Below are 18,802 nucleotides of genomic sequence, written 5' to 3' on the forward strand. Positions count from 1 at the left end.
CTGGTCCAATACTTGTTCCTTCGGCTACATTCAATTCCTGTGTAACGTGAAATCACACTGCTCTCGGTATGTTCTTTGGACTTTGGGCCGGTCTGGTAAACCTTAAAACCTCCACAGTATCACCGTCATCATCATCATGATCGTGTATATTTACAAACAACCCACTAAGTACTGCTGTGAGCATTTTATAGCTATTAAGTGTTGATTCTTCACAACAACCCTTGAGGCAAGTACTCTTACTTCCATTTTTCAGATGAGGAAACAGAAGCATAAAAGATTATGTGGTTTACGGCTGAGTGGCCGAGCAGGAACTGGAAGTTAGGCGATAGGACCTACCACCAGAATCTCTGAAAAAGCTGATTCCTGAATTGAGTTTGTGTTTAGAGACATTATTGTGTTTTATGCCACAAAAACCTCTGCAGCTCTGCCTTTGAAAAGGCCTAGGTGCTGGTAGAAATTAAATTCAAAAACCAGTAATGACTGGATGGGAGGGGAGTTTGGGGGAGAATGGATACATGTTACGTATGGCTGAGTCACTTTGCTGTGCGCCTGAAACTACTGCAACACTGTTAATTGGCTGTACTCCAGTATAAAACAAAAACTTAAAAAAGAAAAAACCAAAACAACCAATAGCGTGTTACCTTGGTGTCATAGCAACCTCCAGGACTTGGATTAAGTGAGTTCAGGTCCTCACGGCAGCAGATGGTATTGCAGGGATCACCGTTACTGTAAGTATCGTTCTTGTAATCTAGGAAACAGTGATGGGGAAAAGAGTGAGCACTGACCATTCTGAGATCCACTTATCCACAGTAAACTGGACCTGTTAAAGCCTAGATGATCAGAGCGTATACCCCAGAGACCTCCTCGGCCCAGCCTGCTCCCATATACAGAAGTCACCTCCGACTTGTACTGGGAAGAGGCAACCACCAAGTCCCCTGCTCCAGGCTCAGCCTGGTCTCAAGAACCTCGCACAGTGAAGAATGGATGGAAGAAAGGTAACAGAGGACAAATGTACTACATTTTTTTTTAACAAAATAAATACAAATCTGACTCGATACTGTTCATCAAAAATAAAGTGTTTATGAATAATTGCTGTTTTAGTAGCTGCTTTTCTCCTTGGAAGGAAATCTGTGTTTGGGACGGTAGGGTATAAAAAGTACCCTACATGGGTTTTTTCTTCTGTGTTTTACATATAACTTTTTCAGTTAAAAAAAAAATGTAGAATCTTCTTCCCTATCATTTTTATAAAAGAGGACAAAATTCTATTTGTTGTGTATATAATATGCATAGTATCAATTGAATACTAAATAATTCAATAACTTCTTATAATTCCTTCTAGTACAGAGATGATAAAATGACATGGATTCTTTATCCATGGGGAAGAAAAGGAGTTTTGAAGAATGATTCTTGAGAAATGTGCTACGTACTGTTGTAGCGCATGATATATTTCATGGATTCCATATCAGTCACTTTCCCTTGGTCACGCCGGAAGATTTTGGCTCGTGAAGCCAGATCGTAAGAGTAGTCCAAACCCAGCTTCTTAACCAGCATTGGATAGCCGCTCCAGTTGTAGATTTTTTCATGGAAAGGAATGTTGTAGGAGGGCCAGTAGCCTAATTTGGAGTGGAAGGGAGGGAAGGGTGGGATGGACAGGGAGGAAGACAGAAGAGAGAGGAAACCAAAGAAATGTTATTCGTGGTAATTTCTTTTGAAAATTGGCACAGCTGTGTAATTACAAAATGATACTACATAGAAAATAATGACTGGGAACCCTGGCAATCAAACAGATCCTTTGACATTTACAGACTCGGTAGACCTCTAGATTATTCCATGAGGGGAAGAAAAGCATCAGGGTTCTTTGGGTTTTCACCCCAAATTCTTAAAGCAATCTATTAAGCAAAAGATTATCTGAATTCTAGGCTCAGGGTTGAATAACTAGACCTTAGGCAGTTAACCTCATTCCCCCAACCCCTTTTTTTTAGCAGGAGGAGGGAAAGGAAGAGTTCATAATGTGAGGGGAATGGAGATGGTCTGTATGGTTCCAGTAGGCATTTAACTCCTCTGACGCTCAACATTCATAAAGGCTCAGCTGCATTCAGAGCTTCACAGTGTGCCAACGACACTAGGCGTCAAACGTGTGACACAACTTTAGTAAAATCAACATTTTGGGAACAGCTCAGATTACAGTGGCCTAGGGTATTGCCTATAGGACAGTCAACCTTCAGCATTCGGGGATTAATTCCCACTCCCATATTCTCTTAGCCCTTGTCTGCCTTTTTCCCTTCTTACTGTTTTATAGGATCCCCTACTCGGGGGTGAACTTATTAAGAGAAAACAAATGACAAGACATTCAACCTTGCTGATTCTGGGGCACAGAGCCAGCATCAGGAAGAAGTGAGATAAAGACAACATTGAAAGTGCAGGCTAAAAGTCACATTTATTATTGCAGTGTACCTAGGTTATACAACTTGGGAGGTAGACTGCCTGGACCTTAAGCCTGGTCCTGCCATTATTAGGTATGTGACCTTACACGAATTTTTTAACCTCTCTGTGCCTCAGTCTATAAAATGTGAACAATGATAGTACTTACCTTATAAGGATCATTGTGAGTGTTAAATGAGTTCAAACAGATGGAGTAGCTTACAACAGGGTCTGGTACTTGGTAAGCACTAGATGAATATTAACTTTTATAATTATAGTTCTCTATGTGAATTCTCTATGTGAATAGCTCAAATGAATAATAAAAATGGCCGCTTTATACTTCACATAAAGCTTCATGACTAAGAAAAGATTTAAAATAGAGTATCTTATATAACAACACAATACCTGCTGATGTATAAATATTGCATCCCTCCTTCTAAAGGAAGAAACAGAGGTTCAGAGAGGTCGAATACCTTCCTTCTGACTAAAATCACCCAGGGCTTCTATCGGCATATCACAGCTGCTTCCAAATACTAGGAGGTTTGCGGGACTTTTTTTTTTTTTTTAAATGGCTATATGATATCGCTTAATTATTTAGGAAAATCACATGTTTCTTTCTGAGCCTTTCTTCCCTTACAGTAAGACGGTAACGAAACTACTTATCTGGAAATACGTTATGAAGGTCAAACAAAGGAATATAAGTAAAAGGTATGTCAAGTATATAGTAGACACTCAATGAGTTTAACTCTCTGTTCTTCTTGCCTCTGGGGGAAAACAAAACAAAACTACAGACAGATCAGCATCAACTTGTTTTAGTCCCAGGGTAGATTTCTTCATGGGATCTAGGGATGGGATTGCAAAGAACCTGAATCTACCAGCATATAATCAGCGGCTTCCTATGATTATCAGGCTCTGAGAACCAAGTCAGACAGCTAGGTTCTCGGTTTTGAACTGCCACGCCAACCAAGTAGCCACCTAACCATCTGACTTCTCAGGTGGATTTTCCAACAAGAAGAGGAGGTAGGTCCGCTACTTGGTAGCATCGGATCTTCTTGAAGTTGCCCCTTAATTAATTCTGTTTTATGCACATTCTATGCATTTAGCTGGCAGGAGCCACCCTGGAGTGAGGCGGTTCCCTCTGGGTGTCCTTACAAAATGGATTCGAGGACCTGGGAAATGAAGGACCGGCCCTGACCCCCAGGATCCATACCGTGTCTTGGTTCTGTTCCTTCTCATCTCTCCGCTGATCTATTGCAACAGTTTCCTAATTCTCCTCCTGTCTTCTCTCTGACCTGTGCGTTCTCCCTTTTCAAAGGCTCCAGTTTTCTAAAGGATAAAGGCTAATTTTTAGTTTTTTAAGGAACCTCCATACTGTTCCCCATAGTGGCTGTACCAATTTACATTCCCACCAACAGTGCAAGAGGGTTCCCTTTTCTCCACACCCTCTACAGCATTTATTGTTTGTAGATTTTTTGATGTTGGACATTCTGACTGGTGTGAGGTGATACCTAATTGTAGTTTTGATTTGCATTTCTCTAATAATTAGTGATGTTCAGCATCTTTTCATGTGCTTTTTTTGGCCATCTGTATGTCTTCTTTGGAGAAATATCTATTTAGGTCTTCTGCCCATTTTTTGATTGGGTTATTTTTTTTTTGATATTGAGCTGCATGAGCTGTTTGTATATTTTGGAAATTAATCCCTTGTCGGTTGCTTCGTTTGCAAATATTTTCTCCCATTCTGAGGGTTGATTTTTTGTTTTGCTTATGGTTTCCTTTGCTGTGCAAAAGCTTTTAAGTTTAATTAGGTCCCATTTGTTTATTTTTGTTTTAATTTCCATTACTCTAGTAGGTGGGTCAAAAAGGATCTTGCTGTGATTTATGTCAAAGAGTGTTCTGCCTATGTTTTCCCTGCCTATGTTTTCCTCTAAGAGTTTTATAGTGTCCAGTCTTACATTTAGGTCTTTAATCCATTTTGAATTTATTTTTGTGTGTGGTGTTAGGGAGTGTTCTAATTTCATTCTTTTACAAGTAGCTGTCCAGCTTTCCCAGCACCACTTATTGAAGAGAGTGTCTTTTCTCCATTTTATATTCTTGCCTCCTTTGCCGTAGATTAGGTGACCATAGGTTCATGGGTTTATCTCTGGACTTTGTATAAAGGCTAAACTGACTGCTCATCAGGATCCAAAGGCTGTATTTTCCTCTGACTACCTATCTTCCATGTCACAGCCTTCTCTCTAGCTGTCTTGGGCTAATAGTTTCTCCTTCACACCATGGTCTTCATGCCTCTATTTGTTTGACCTTGTCCCCTTGTCAAATGGCTGAGCTCCTTTCTAGCCTGTAAACCTCCACGCAGACATCATCTTCTCTTTCATTTATTTAACAAATATTCAGTGAGGACTTCTTATGTGTGCTGAGCACTACGTTCAATGCAAGATGTTAGGACTTGCCAAGTGTCGGCAATGTGCTCAAGAATCCACAAAAATTATCTCAGTTAATTATCGTGACAACCCTGTGAAATTGCAAAGGTCTACACTCCCACATCGCAAAACTCTTAGGGGCCAGATGTGTTTCAGAACTCAGGGTTTTCCAGATTGTAGAACAGCAATGGTGTGTAAATTACAGATGATGTTGCAGTCTCTGTGGGGAGCCCCTCATAATCAAAGACATTGATAACTCTGTAGCCTGACGTATAAATTCTCTCCAGAGGAGAGGGAATAAATAGAGGCCATAAATAGTTCAAGTTAGTTTTTGCTGCCGAGTGAGTTCAGATCAGGTCATACTTGGCTACCACAAGTGAGCTAGGACAAAAGACAAAGGAACAAAGAACTTTCAGAGTTTTGAGATTTTGTAATTACGAATAAGTGACTAGGGACCTGTACCATTACTGTCAGGATTTACAGATGAAGAAAGTGAGGCTTGGACAGAGTGGATAAGATTTTGAGGAACAGATAGTCCAATCAAGGCAATGTGACTCCAAAACCAGTACTTCCAACGTCTGGGCTGTGACCCTGCCCTCCAGAACCGCCTTCTCTCATCCCTCCCACTGACGGCGTCACCACCAGGTTTGCTACACCAGAGCGCATCACTGCTGTTTGCTTTCTGGGCTCTAATAGCTTCTTTAGGTGCCTTGCTTCCCTATCAGACTGTGTGTTGGGGATTCTACATCCACGCTTTTCCAGTCCCTGGCCGGAGTAGCACTCCCATAAATAGTTGCTGAACTAAAATTTTACTTGGGAACCCAGCAGAGAAGGTAATACTGGAACCATAAGTAGTCATAAGATTGTGAATGCCTGGCTCTGTCCCAGTCTACGCATAAAGGTAGATCATGCTGTCACGTAAGAGTTTGAGGGGCAGGTTTTACATGTTGTGCTGAACCTGGTCATTCTTTTCCCTGTGTGACTAGCAACGGCATTCCCCTCCTTCCTTCCCCACCATATACTCCCCGCATCATACATTCACACAGCACATATTACCCATCACTCACACACACACACACACACACACACACACACACACACACACACACACACCAGACTTCCAGACTTCTAGCATGAAGAAAATACCTGTCCGCAGAACATCAGTTTGTTCAGAATATTCTACATAGGCAGGAATTTGCTCCACGATGTACAGAGTGCCTTTACCAAGGCTGTAGTTCAGATTTACCTTCTTCAGGTCCAGGACCATGTACTGATTGTTATACGTGCCTGAAATATCGGGAGACATGAAGACAGGGCATGGGTATGGCTTTACTGGTTAACTCCAGATCTAAACGTACGTACATGCCTAAAAGTTACTCTGCAGGGCCACTTACCAGAGTTGTATTTTGAAAAGACCTCTGCCCACTGCTTGCCTCCGTTTGCCATCATATTGGCCACCCGGACTCTTTGCCAGGCCAGGAGAGACTTGGGTACCACGTGCTGCAGTAGGGTTTTATTATACACGCTGTTTGTGGTCTGCAGCAATACCAAACCACTGCTGAGAAGGTAAAAGTCGTCCAGAGACTCCAAAAACCCTACAGGAAACACGAATATACAAATCAGCGTAACACATATGCAAAATACTGAGCCATCAGTGTTAGCACAGAGCTTCGTGTACACAGTGCGTTTTGCAGTGGCCGTGATTATTATCCTCTCCCAGCCTTGGTTCCCCTCTGTGGCAGTTACTCAACTGCCGTTTCTAAAGGTGCCAGTGGACCTCCATCCCTGGATCTGCCATTGAAAATTTTTGATTTTATGATTTGGGATGACAAGAATACATTAACTTGGGACTATTCCAAGTTTCCAAAATGACGAATAGAGTAGATCCTCACTTGCTAGGATTTTCCAGGAAAACTTTTAATTAGGGGGAGATATTAGCAGGATTCATTGTTGGACAGTAAGAATACGGATGCCTTCTTTCTTTCTCCTTTTCTGTATTTTCCACATTTTATGTAATGAGTCTACTTAATTTTTTTAAGTAGAAAAAGTATCTACATTTATAAAAGTGAACATGGTTTTGACACTCTGGGTCAATGTGTTTTACAAATGTTGGAAAATCAGCAGAGCCACAAGTCTTCTTTTTAAATGAATTTATTTATTTATTTATTTATGGCTGCGTTGGGTCTTCGCTGCTGTGTGCGGGCTTTCTCTAGTTGCGGCGAGCGGGGGCTACTCTTTGTTGCGGTGCGTGGGCTTCTCATTGCCGTGACTTCTCTTGTTGCGGAGCACAGGCTCTAGGCACGTGGGCTTCAGTAGTTATGGCATGCGGGCTCAGTAGTTGTGGCTCGCAGGCTCTAGAGCGCAGGCTCAGTAGTTGTGGTGCACGGGCTTAGTTGCTCCGCGGCATGTGGGATCTTCCCAGACCAGGGCTTGAACCTGTGTCCCCTGCACTGGCAGGCGGATTCTTAACCACTGTGCCACCAGGGAAGCCCACAAGTCTTTTTTAAAGGCCTATTGTGTGATTTATTTTGTGATGAGTGTGGTAGAGATCAAGGAATATCAGACACAGCTGTAACAACGAGAGAGGCTATATTGTCGTCAGTAACTAACAGTGATGGACAAACTGGCGGTGCTACATTAAGGTCAGAGAAGAGCCCAGGGAGAGTTAAAAGGAACCAGGGTGGTGAGCTCCTCCAGGGCTTTGCAAACTCCCACCATTTTTATACTACTTTATTATTTTTGCCATGTCTGACTACTACTTGTATCATGCTTTACTTAATATTTTTCCTTACATGAGCTCTCTTTTTAAACTTAAAATACTTAGCCTTATCACATAAAATAATATCCAAGGAACCATGGGTCTAATGTTTTGGGGGCTTTTTCCCCCCAAAACCAGTACATTTAAGCAAATACATTTCTATTAACATGCAAGAAAATACATTTTCAGGAAGTCCCTAATGTCACCTCACTAGAACTATGCATGTCCTGCACTGAGCAACACCAATGGCGCTCCGAGAGGAGAGGTGATGGGATCTATCCAGGATCACAGAGCCAGCTCCTGGCAGACCTGGGCCTGGAATGCAGGTCCTTGATCCAGTCCAGGGCTCTTCTGCTAAGTCTGAACACCTATGCTCAGCCTCCATGGCGCTCCCTCTTCTGGCTTAATGAAGGCTGGAAGAGGAGAGCTTCATGGAGGAAGTGGATCTGAGTCTTGAAGCTGGTGTAAGTGCTGACCAGGTAGAGAGCAGTGAGCATCACAGGTGGGAACAATACTATGAGTGAAGGTGCACAGCAGTAGATGTAGCACAGGAGAGTGCGTGTTCTGGGAAGCCGGGCAAAGACAGTCATTCATTCATTCACTCAACAAACAAACTATTGTGCATTTACTCTAGACCTGACAGGGATAGGTGGGGTGGGGTAAAACAACGGGATCGCCTAAGACTTCAGAGCGTATATGCTGGGAGTCAGAAGGCCGGCCTTTTAGTTCCCTGCATCGCCACCAACAAATTTAGCACTTCTCTTGCCTCTCTGTTCCTTATTCCCTTCCTCTGATAACCTGGGACTATGTGATGTCATTCACCTCCAATTCTGAATTTTAATTCCTGGAAATTTCTGAGTAGCAAAGTTACATGATGAGAGCAGTGTACAACTAACTCACAATGAGCCTCCACGAGGCTGTCATTAGCCAATACAGAGATTTGCATAAATGACAGAAGGAGGCACACTTCAGGTGGTGCAAAGCTTTATGAGGGGATGGCAGCCTTGAATGAAATTTTAATGGGCAACCCCTCTGAGAAGACACAGTCTAGACATAGGAGGCGTGATTGACAAGCAAAGTATGAGATGAATTTCAATGACTTTTTTTAAAATTTTATTTATTTATTTAGACTGCGTTGGGTTTCACTGCTGCACGCGGGCTTTCTCTAATTGCGGTGAGCAGGGGCTACTCTTCTTTGTGGTGCCCAGGCTTCTCACTGTGGTGGCTTCTCTTGTTGGGGAGCAAGGGCTCTAGGTGCCAGGGCTTCAGTACCTGTGGCTCGTGGGCTCTAGAGTGCGGGCTCAGTAGTTGCGGTGCACGGGCTTAGTTGCTCCGTGGCATGTGGGATCTTCCCGGACTAGGGCTCGAACCCGTGTCCCCTGCATTGGCAGGCGGATTCTTAACCACTGCGCCACCAGGGAAGTCCCTCAATGACTGTTCATTCAGCTCTTGGGCTGAGGTTGTTCTGCAGTGTTTGAACTGTACAGCCATACTTGGCAGCCTTGAGCAAACTCTGGTAACAAATCTCCACAGGAGAGAACTCTGTATTTCTGGCATGATAAACTTGCTAATTCACTCCTTATTGTAGCAGTCTCTATGGACACAAGAGGGCAGGCATTCTTTCATATGTGTGAGTGACTAATACTAACATGAAAGGAGCAGTCCTTCATTCAAGAGCAAGACTGTTTGTTGAAGACAAAAGAAATGTAGGCCACCCAGAGTTCTGAAACAAAGAAGATAAATTGTCTTACAGAAAACTTTAGTCAAGGAGTTTAACTCTATAGTTCAGAGTTTAAGATTAAAAAATGGAAAAGGCCCAGAGAGGGGACAAAGTCCTGGAACAGTGCATTATAAGAGAAACAAATGTTCCTTGACTGTGTAAAGTTGTATTCCTACTCTTATCTGTCACTAGTAGCTTTGGAAGGCACACTATTTTAGATCAGGGTAAAGTGAAACACTTCAGTATGAAAGCCAGCCAGCAAGTAACATTTCATAGTAAGCTTCTTGCTAAATTTAATCAAGAAATAAGAGAACCCTTACCGTTAATAAAGCATCTTTCAGGACTTAAAAAATATGTGACCGCTTGAATTGTAAACATGAACAAGGACCACTTTCCTCTGATTCCATTTAGACCTACTGCTTAGTAAAACACAGAAAAGTTTACCCTTACGATCCTATCAAATGTATTTAAAATGTGCCCATTTGGCAGAGTGACATCAACATCATGGGGGGTGTGAGACACTCCCTTTGTCTCTCCCCTTCAATCTACGACCAGTAAAACCAGTAAAACTTCCATGACTCAACAAAGGTTCCTCGGCCCAACACAGCAGCATGCTGGAGAGTTCCACATCTCTGTCATCTAAGGGTGGGTGGACTGGAACACATAAAGTAGGTGGAACCAGAGGGACGGTGAAGGCAGTGCTGGCCATCTCCGTGCCCCAGGTGGCACTGTCAGCAACACCGGCAGCAGCAAGGAACCGACAACCCTGGAGACAGAAATAGTGACAAGGAGGGCACCAGGCGACACCTCTGACACGGACAGTGGAGGGTGGAAAGTGCCAGCTCTCAAAAATAACCAGCGCGGGTAAGAGAAACCAAAAACTTGTGCTATAGCGCCACCTACTGGGAAACAAAAGAAAGGCACCTAATTACTAACCTAGTGAATAGCTACAAGCAAGTGAGGAAAAAAAAAAAAAAGCTTTACCTAAAGAAGAAACATGTTCACCACTTCAAATGCACTGGCAGAGGAGCACTCATCAAGCCCCATGAAGAACCACGGTAACACAGTACCACAAAAAGAAAATGACAGTCCTCCAGAAACCAAATTTAAAGTCACGGAATGTTGTGATCTGATAGAGAATTCAAAATAGCTGTCATGAAGATACTCAACCAGCTACAAGAAAACTTTGAAAGGCAGTTCAATGACCTCAGGAATGAAATGAATGAACAGAAGGAATACTTTACCAAAGAGACTGAAATTCAAAAAAAGCACCAAATAGGAATTCTGGAGCTGAAGAACTCAATAAATGAGATGAAGGATGCATTAGAAAGCACTGGAAATAGAGCAGACCACATGGAAGAGAGAATTAGTGAGCTTAAAGATTGAAATCTGGAAATGATACAGGGAGAAGAGGAGAGTGAATTAAGATCTAAAAAGTAAAGAAATCCTATAGAACCATCTGACTCTTTTAGGAAGGGCATCATTAGGGTAATGGGTATCCCAGGAGGAAAAGGGAGACTGAAGAGTGCAGAGGGTTTATTTAAAGAAATAATAGCTGAGGACTTCCCAAACCTGGGGAGGGAACTGGATGGACAAGTCCACAAAGCCAAGAGAACTTCTAATTACCTCAATACAAAAAGACCTTCTTCAAGACACGGTATATTAAAACTGTCAAAAGTCAATGACAAAGAAAGAATATTCTAAAGGCAGCCAGGGAAAAAAGGATGGTAACCTACAAAGGAATCCCCATCAGTCTATCAGCAGACTTCTCAGCAGAAACTCTGCAGGCCAGGAGAGAGTGGAAGGACATACTCGAAATACTGAAAGATAAAAACCATCACCCAAGAATACTCTATTTAGCAAAGTTATCCTTCAGATATGAAGGAGAAATAAAGACGTTCCCAGACGAACAAAAGCTGACTGAGCTCATCAACATTAGATGTGCCTTAAAAGAAACGTTGAAAGAAGCTCTTCTACCTGAAATGAAAAGGGAAAAGTACTGTACACAAAACTTTGAGTAAAATGGTAACTGGACAGACAGAATAAAAAAATTGCAACTTATTCTATATCAGAATAGGTTGTTAAAAACTTAATTACAGCATAAAGATTAAAGGGAAAAAAGCAGTAAAAATAACTCTAGCTACTTTAATTTAGTAACAAACAACACAAAAAGGAATAATTTAAGACGACAAAAAAGTAAAAAGGGGAGAGGAAAAGGAAGAAACGCATGTAGGCAAATGAAGATAAGATACTATCAGCAGAAAAAGAACAATTTTATCCATGATAGGTTTCATACAAATCTCATGGTAACCACAAAACACAAATCTAGAGCAGAGAGAGGAAACATAAAAACAAGGGGAAATAGGGAAAAACATCATAGAAAACCACCATACTAAAATGGCAGACAGAAACACAAGGAAAAAGGAAAAATGGAGGGAAGCAGCCGCATAGCACAGGGAGATCAGCTCAGGGCTTTGTGACCACCTAGAGGGGTGGGATAGGGAGGGTGGGAGGGAGACGCAAGAGGGAGGAGATATGGGGATGTATGTATATGTATAAATGATTCACTTTGTTATATATCACACCATTGTAAAGCAATTATACTCCAATAAAGATGTTAAAAAAAAAAAAAAGGAACAATGGAGATACAGAGCGACCAGAAAATAAAAGATAAAATAGCAGTTCTAAGTCCTCATCTATCAACGATCACCTTAAATGTGAATGGATTGACTTTACCAATCAAAAGACACAGAATAACTGGATGGATTAGAAAATAAGACCCCACTATATGCTGCCTCCAGGAGACATATCTCAGCTTTAAAGAGAAACACAGGCTCAAAGTGAAGGAATGGAAGTTGATACTCCAAGCAAATGACAGCCAAAAGAAAGTGGGTGTAGCCATTCCCACATGGGAAAAAACAGACTTCAAGGCAAAAATGGTAGCAAGAGACAAAGACGGACATTAAGTAACGGTAAAGCAGACAATTCGTCCAGAAGACATAACAGTTATTAATATATACTGACCTAACATAGGAGCACCAAAATATATAAAGCAATTATTAACATACCTAAAGGGAGACAACAAAATAACAGTAGGTGATTTTAATACCCAACTTACATCAGTGAATAGATCATCTAGACAGAAAGTCAACAAGGAAACAGCAGCCTTAAATGAACCTTAGACCAGATTGATTTGATAGACATATATAAAACATTCTATCCAAATGCAGCCGAATACACGTTATTCTCAAGTGCACGTGGAACATTCTCAGGGATAGACCATATGTTGGGATACAAAACAAGTCTCAATAAATTTAGGAAGATTAAAATCATATCAAGCATCTTTTCCAATCAAAACGGTGTGAAACTAGAGATCAACTACAAGAAGAAAGCCAGAAATATCACAAATATGTGGCAACTAGGCAACATGCTACTGAACAATTATTGGGTCAACAAAGATATCAAAGGAGAAATTTTTAAAAATCAGACACAAATGAAAATGGAAATATGGCTTACCAAAATCTATGGGATGAAGCAAAAGCAGTATCAAGAGGGAAGATTCTAGTAATACTGTAAATGGCAATATTTCTTTTTTATGGCTGAGTAACATTCCATCATATATGTGTGCGCGCGTGTGTGTGTGTGTGTGTATATATATATATATATATATATATATCCCACATCTTCTTTATCCATTTATCTGTTTATGGACACTTAGGTTGCTTCCATATCTTGACAATTGTAAATAATGCTGCTATGAACATTGGAGTGCATGTATATTTTCAAGTTAGTGTTTTTGTTTTTTTTGATATATACCCAGGAATGGAATTGTTGGGTCATATAGTAGTTCTATTTCTAAGTTTTTAAGAAACCTCCATACTGTTTTCCACAGTGGCTGCACCAATTACATTCCCACCAACAATGTACAAGGGTTCCCTTTCTCCACATCCTCACCAACATTTGTCATTTGTGTTCTTTTTGATGATGCCATTCTGACAGGTGTGAGGTAATATCTCATTGTGGTTTTAATTGCATTTCTCTGATGATTGATGATTTTGAGCATCTTTTCATCTGCCTGTTGGCCATCTGTATGTCTTGTTGGAAAAACATCTATTCAAGTCTTCTGCCCATTTTTAATCAAGTTGGGTTTTTTTTTAATGTTGAGTTATATGAGCTGTTTATATATTTTGGATATTAACTCCTTATCAGTCATATCATTCGCAAATATTTTCTCCCATTCAGTAGGTTCTCTTTTTGTTTTGTCAGTGGTTTCCTTTGCTGTGCAAAAGTTTAATTCGGTTCCATTTGTTTATTTTTGCTTTTGTTTCCCTTCCCTGAGGAGACAGATCCAAAAAATATTGCTACAGTTTATGTCAAAGAGTGTCCTGCCTATGTTTTTTTCTAGTACTTTTATGGTTTCCAGTGTTACATTTAGGTCTTTAATCCATTTTGAGTTTATTTTTCTATATGGTGTTAGAGAATGTTCTAATTTCATTCTTTTGCATGTAGCTGTCAAGTTTTTCCAGCACCACTTATTAAAGAGACTGTCTTTTCTCCATTGTATATTCTTGCCTCCTTTGTTGTGGATTAACTGACCATCAGTGTGTGGGTTTATTTCTGGACTCTCTATTCTGTATCACTGATTCATGTATCTGTTTTTTTTGTGTGCCAATACCATACTGTTTTGATAACTGTAGCTTTGTAGTATAGTCCGAAGTCAGGGTGCATGATTCCTCCAGCCCTGTTCTTCTTTCTCAAGATTATTTTGGCTATTCAGGGTCTTGTGTGTTTCCATACAAATTTTTGAATTATTTGTTCTGGTTCTGTGAAAAATACCTTTGGTATTTTGATAGGGATTACATTGAATCTGTAGATTGCCTTGGGTAGTATGGTCATTTCAATATTAATTCTTCCAATCCATGAACATGGTATATCTTTCTATGTGTTTGTGTGGTCTTCAATTTCTTTCATCAGTGTCATAGTTTTCTGAGTACAGGTCTTTTTATCTCCTTAGATAGGTTTATTCCTAGGTATTTTATTCTTTTTGATGCTACTGTACACGGAACTGTTCCCTTAATTTCTCTTTCTGACAGTTTGTTGTTAGTGTATAGAAATACAACAGATTTCTGTATATGAATTTTGCATCCTGCAACTTTATCAAATTCACTGTTGAGCTCTAGTAGTTTTTTAGTAGCATCTTTATAATTTTCTGTGTATAATATCATGCCATCTGCAAACAGTGACAATTTTACTTCTTCCTTTCCAATTTGGATTCCTTTTATTTTTCTTGTCTGATTCCTGTGGCTAGGACTTCCAATATTATGTTGACTAAAAGTGGTAAGAGTGGGCATCCTTGTCTTGTTCCTGATCTTAGAGGACATGATTTCAGCTTTTCACCATTGAATATGATGTTAGCTGTGGGTTTGTCATATATGGCCCTTATTATGTTGAGGTATGTTCCCTCTATGCCCACTTTCTGGAGGGTTTTTATCATATGGATGTTGAATTTTGTCAAAAGCTTTTTCTGCATCCACTCTTGCCACTCTTATTCAACATAATATTGCAAGCCCTAGCCAGATCAATTAAGCAAGAAAAAGAAATAAAAGGCATCCAAAATGGAAAGGAAGAAGTAAAACTGTCACTGTTTGCAGATGACATGATACTATGTATAGAAAACCCTAAAGACATCACCTAAAAACGATTAGAAATAATAAATGAATACAGTCAAGTTTCGGGGTACTAAATCAGTATACAAAAATCTGTTGTGCAGAAAGAGAAATTAAGAAATCAATTCCATTTATAATTGCATCAAAAAGAATAAAATCCCTAAGAATAAATTCAAGCATGGAGATGAAAGACGTGTACACTGAAAACTATAAGACATTGTTGAAAGAAGTTGAAGATGACACAAATGGAAAGATATTCTGTGCTCACTGACTGAAAGAATTAACATTATTAAAATGTCCATATTACTTAAAGCAATCTATGGATTCAGTACACTCCTTATCAAAATTCCAATGACATTTTTCACAGAAATGGAACAAAAATCCTAAAATTTATATGGAACTACAAAAGACCCCAGATAGCCAAAACAATCCTGAGAAAAAAAGAACAAAACTGGGGGTGTCACACTCCTTGATTTCGCATGATATTGGCAGAAAAACACAGAGATCAATGGAAGAGAATTGAGAGCCCAGAAATAAACTCACATATACATGGACAATCAATTTATGACAAAGGAACAAACAACATACAATGGAGAAAGTATAGTCTGTTTAACAAATGGTGTTGGAAAAACTGGACAGCCACATGCAAAAGAATGAAACTAGACCACTATCTTACATTATACACAAAAATCAACTCACAATGGATTAAGGACTTGAATGTAAGATCTGAAACCATAAAACTCCTAGAAGAAAACATAGGCAAGATGCTCTTTGATATTGGTTTTAGCAATATCTTTCTGAATATGTCTCCTCAGGAAAGAGGAACAAAAGCAAAAATAAACACATTGGACCTCATCAAACTAAAAAGGTTCTTCACAGCAAAAGAAACCGTTAACAAATTGAAAAGACAACCTACCAAATGAGGGAAGATATTTGCAAATCATCTATCAAATGACAGGTTAATGTCCAAAATATATAAAGAACTCATACAATTTAACAACAGGAAAACAAACAACCCAATTTAAAAATGGGCAGAGAAGCTAAAAAAGACATTTTTCTAAAGACATACAGATGGCCAACAGGCACATACAAAGAAGTGCAACATCACTCTTATTAGGGAAATGCAAATCAAAATCGCAATGCGATATCACCTCATGCCTGTCAGATATCACCTCATGCCTGTCAGATATCACCTCATGCCTGTCAGAATGGTTCTCTCCTTCCAGAGTGATGGACAGAACGTGGAGAAAAGGGAACCCTCATACGTTGGTGGGAAGGTAAAGTGGTGCAGCCACAGTGGAAGACAATATGGAAGTTCCTCAAAAAATTAAGAATAGAACTAACATATGACCCAGCTATTCCACTTCTGGGTATTTATTGAAAGAATATGAAAACACTAATTGGAAAAAGATATATGCGGCCCTATGCTCACTGCAGCATTCTTTACAAATAGCTAACATATGGGGCTTCCTTGGTGGTGCAGTGGTTGAGTCTGCCTGCTGATGCAGGGGACGTGGGTTCGTGCCCCGGTCCAGGAGGATCCCACATGCTGCGGAGCGGCTGGGCCCATGAGCCATGGCTGCTGGGCCTGCGCGTCCGGAGCCCGTGCTCCGCAACAGGAGAGGCCACAACAGTGAGAGGCCCGCGTACCAGCAAAAAAAAAAAAAAAAAAAAAGCTAACATATGGAAACAACTTAAGTGCCCATAGACACATGAATGGATAAAGAAGATGTGGTGTGTGTGTGTGTGTATCATGGAATACTACTAAGCCATAAAAAGATGAAATCTTGCCATTTGTGACAGCATGGATGGACCTAGAATGTATTATGCTAAGTGAAGTAAGTCAGATGGAGAAAGACAAATATCATATGATTTCACTCATATGTGGAATACAAAAATAAGTGAACAAACCAAACAAAAACAAACACATAGATACAGTGAACAGAGCAGCAGTTACCAGAGGGGAAGGGTGGCAGGGGGATGGCAAAATGGATACAGGGGGTCAACTGCATGGTGAGGAATGGAAGCTAGACCTTTGGGAATGAGCATGCTGTAGTATATAGAGAAGTCGAAACATAATACGTAGGTACACAAAAAACTTATACCATGTTATAAACCATTAAAAAATAAAATAAAAAACTTAAAATGTGCTTATTTGCATATCACATGCATTAGCTGCTCCAAACCTCTGAAGACCACACACATTCCTTCCTTCCAAAAGAGTAGATTCAGCGTTGACAAAGGACATAAATGACATACAACTCAGGGTCAGGAGCGTGGATTATGATTGTAAAAATAGCTGTGCTGCATTTCCTCACCCCTCCTTCTATCCATACTCAGCAACGGGACTTTGCAACATCTCCCAGAAAGAGGCATTGTCTGTTTCCCCATCTCTTAGATCTGAGCTGGATCCGGAACTCGCTTCGGCTAACAAAATGCGCCACTTCTGAGTCTAGGCTTCAGGAGACCTTGCATACTTCTTCTCACCTCTTGTAACCCTGTTACAGCAGTGTAAACCAGCCCAGTCTAATTTGGTCTCTGGGATGGGAGACCACGTGCAGGAGGGCCAGCCTCTAGCTGGCCAGTCCCCCGAAGTGCTACAGAGTTCATCCAAGGTCAGCAGAGCTGCACACCCAACCCCAGCCAACCTCAGACCCACGATGTGCCCAGCGGAGACACCAGAAAGAACCATTTAGTTGACGTGTGGACTCAAAAGCAATAATAATCACGTTTCCAGCACAAAATTTGGAGGTTCAGCAGTAGCTAATATAATAATAATAATCCAATTATACAACATATTTTGCTTTGAAATGTCTTACTGCCATTTGATTTTTTATTTTATTTTGATTCTTTTCTCTCTTTTTTAAAAAAAATTATTTATTTATTTCTGGCTGCGCTGGGTCCTCACTGCTGCTGCGGGCTTTCTCCAGTTGCAGAGAGCGGGAGCTACTCTTCGTTGCGGTGCGCGGTCTTCTCACTGCGGCGGCTTCTCTTGTTGTGGAGCACGGGCTTTAGGTGCGCGGGCTCAGTAGTTGTGGCACGCAGGCTCCATAGCTGTGGCTCACAGGCTCTAGAGCACAGGCTCAGTAGTTGTGGCGCATGGGCTTAGTCGCTCCGTGGCATGTGAGATCTTCCTGGACCAGGGCTCGAACCCATGTCTCCTGCATTGGCAGGCAGATTCTTAACCACTGCGGCACCAGGGAAGCCCTGCCATTTGATTTTAACACAGATGGATGTGACACTTTGGGAACTCTTTTCTTTCTTTTTTTTTAAAAAGAGAAAAAACAAAATAACATCTTGGCGCCATACTCAGCCTTTCTGCTCAGCTTTTTCCCACAGCTGAAGAGGAACTGTATCACTTCTCAGACCTGTGAAAAGCACCCACCTATGCTGGGCTGTCTGATTTCTCTAAGCCAGTCTGACAGTCAATAGATTTTTATTAAACACTTACTGTATCTCAAGCACTGTGCAATGGGTCTCAGCCCAGAGACTGTATCAGAATTCCCTCAGGAGCTTCTTCAAAAGGCATATGCCCAGACTGCCCTCTCTGCCCACCTCTGCTCCCCTCTGAGTCTCCACCAGAACTCCTATGTAAGGTTACTGTCTACAGCTGGAAAATCTTCCGCTTCCTGCCTAAGAAAAGGCAGCCTGTGCTCTCCTTGTTACCCCAGGACATGAAATCCTCCAGCCGTTTATTCTGTCTACTCTACTCTGCAATGGACTCAGTCTTCCTACCTTCCAGAATGGCATTCATTTACTTCTCTTCCTGCCAAGACCCTAACTGGAACCAATAAATTTCCCCTTCACTTTCCAGTAATTA

General features: G+C 40.9%; 1 protein-coding gene across 1 annotated transcript in view; it reads right to left on the reverse strand.

Moving 5' to 3' along the window:
* The window catches only part of PLBD1 (phospholipase B domain containing 1), a 68,690-nt gene that overhangs the window by 2,360 nt on the left and 47,528 nt on the right, over positions 1 to 18,802 (reverse strand). The window contains exons 7-10 of the mRNA XM_060024329.1: positions 6,233 to 6,433; positions 5,985 to 6,125; positions 1,428 to 1,613; positions 642 to 748 (exon numbers count right to left, since the gene is read on the reverse strand). Coding sequence (XP_059880312.1) covers positions 642 to 748; positions 1,428 to 1,613; positions 5,985 to 6,125; positions 6,233 to 6,433 — 635 coding nt within the window. The remainder of the gene's footprint in view (positions 1 to 641; positions 749 to 1,427; positions 1,614 to 5,984; positions 6,126 to 6,232; positions 6,434 to 18,802) is intronic.

Source organism: Delphinus delphis, chromosome 11 (genome assembly GCF_949987515.2).
Source record: "Delphinus delphis chromosome 11, mDelDel1.2, whole genome shotgun sequence".
Classification (NCBI taxonomy): Eukaryota; Metazoa; Chordata; class Mammalia; order Artiodactyla; family Delphinidae; genus Delphinus; species Delphinus delphis.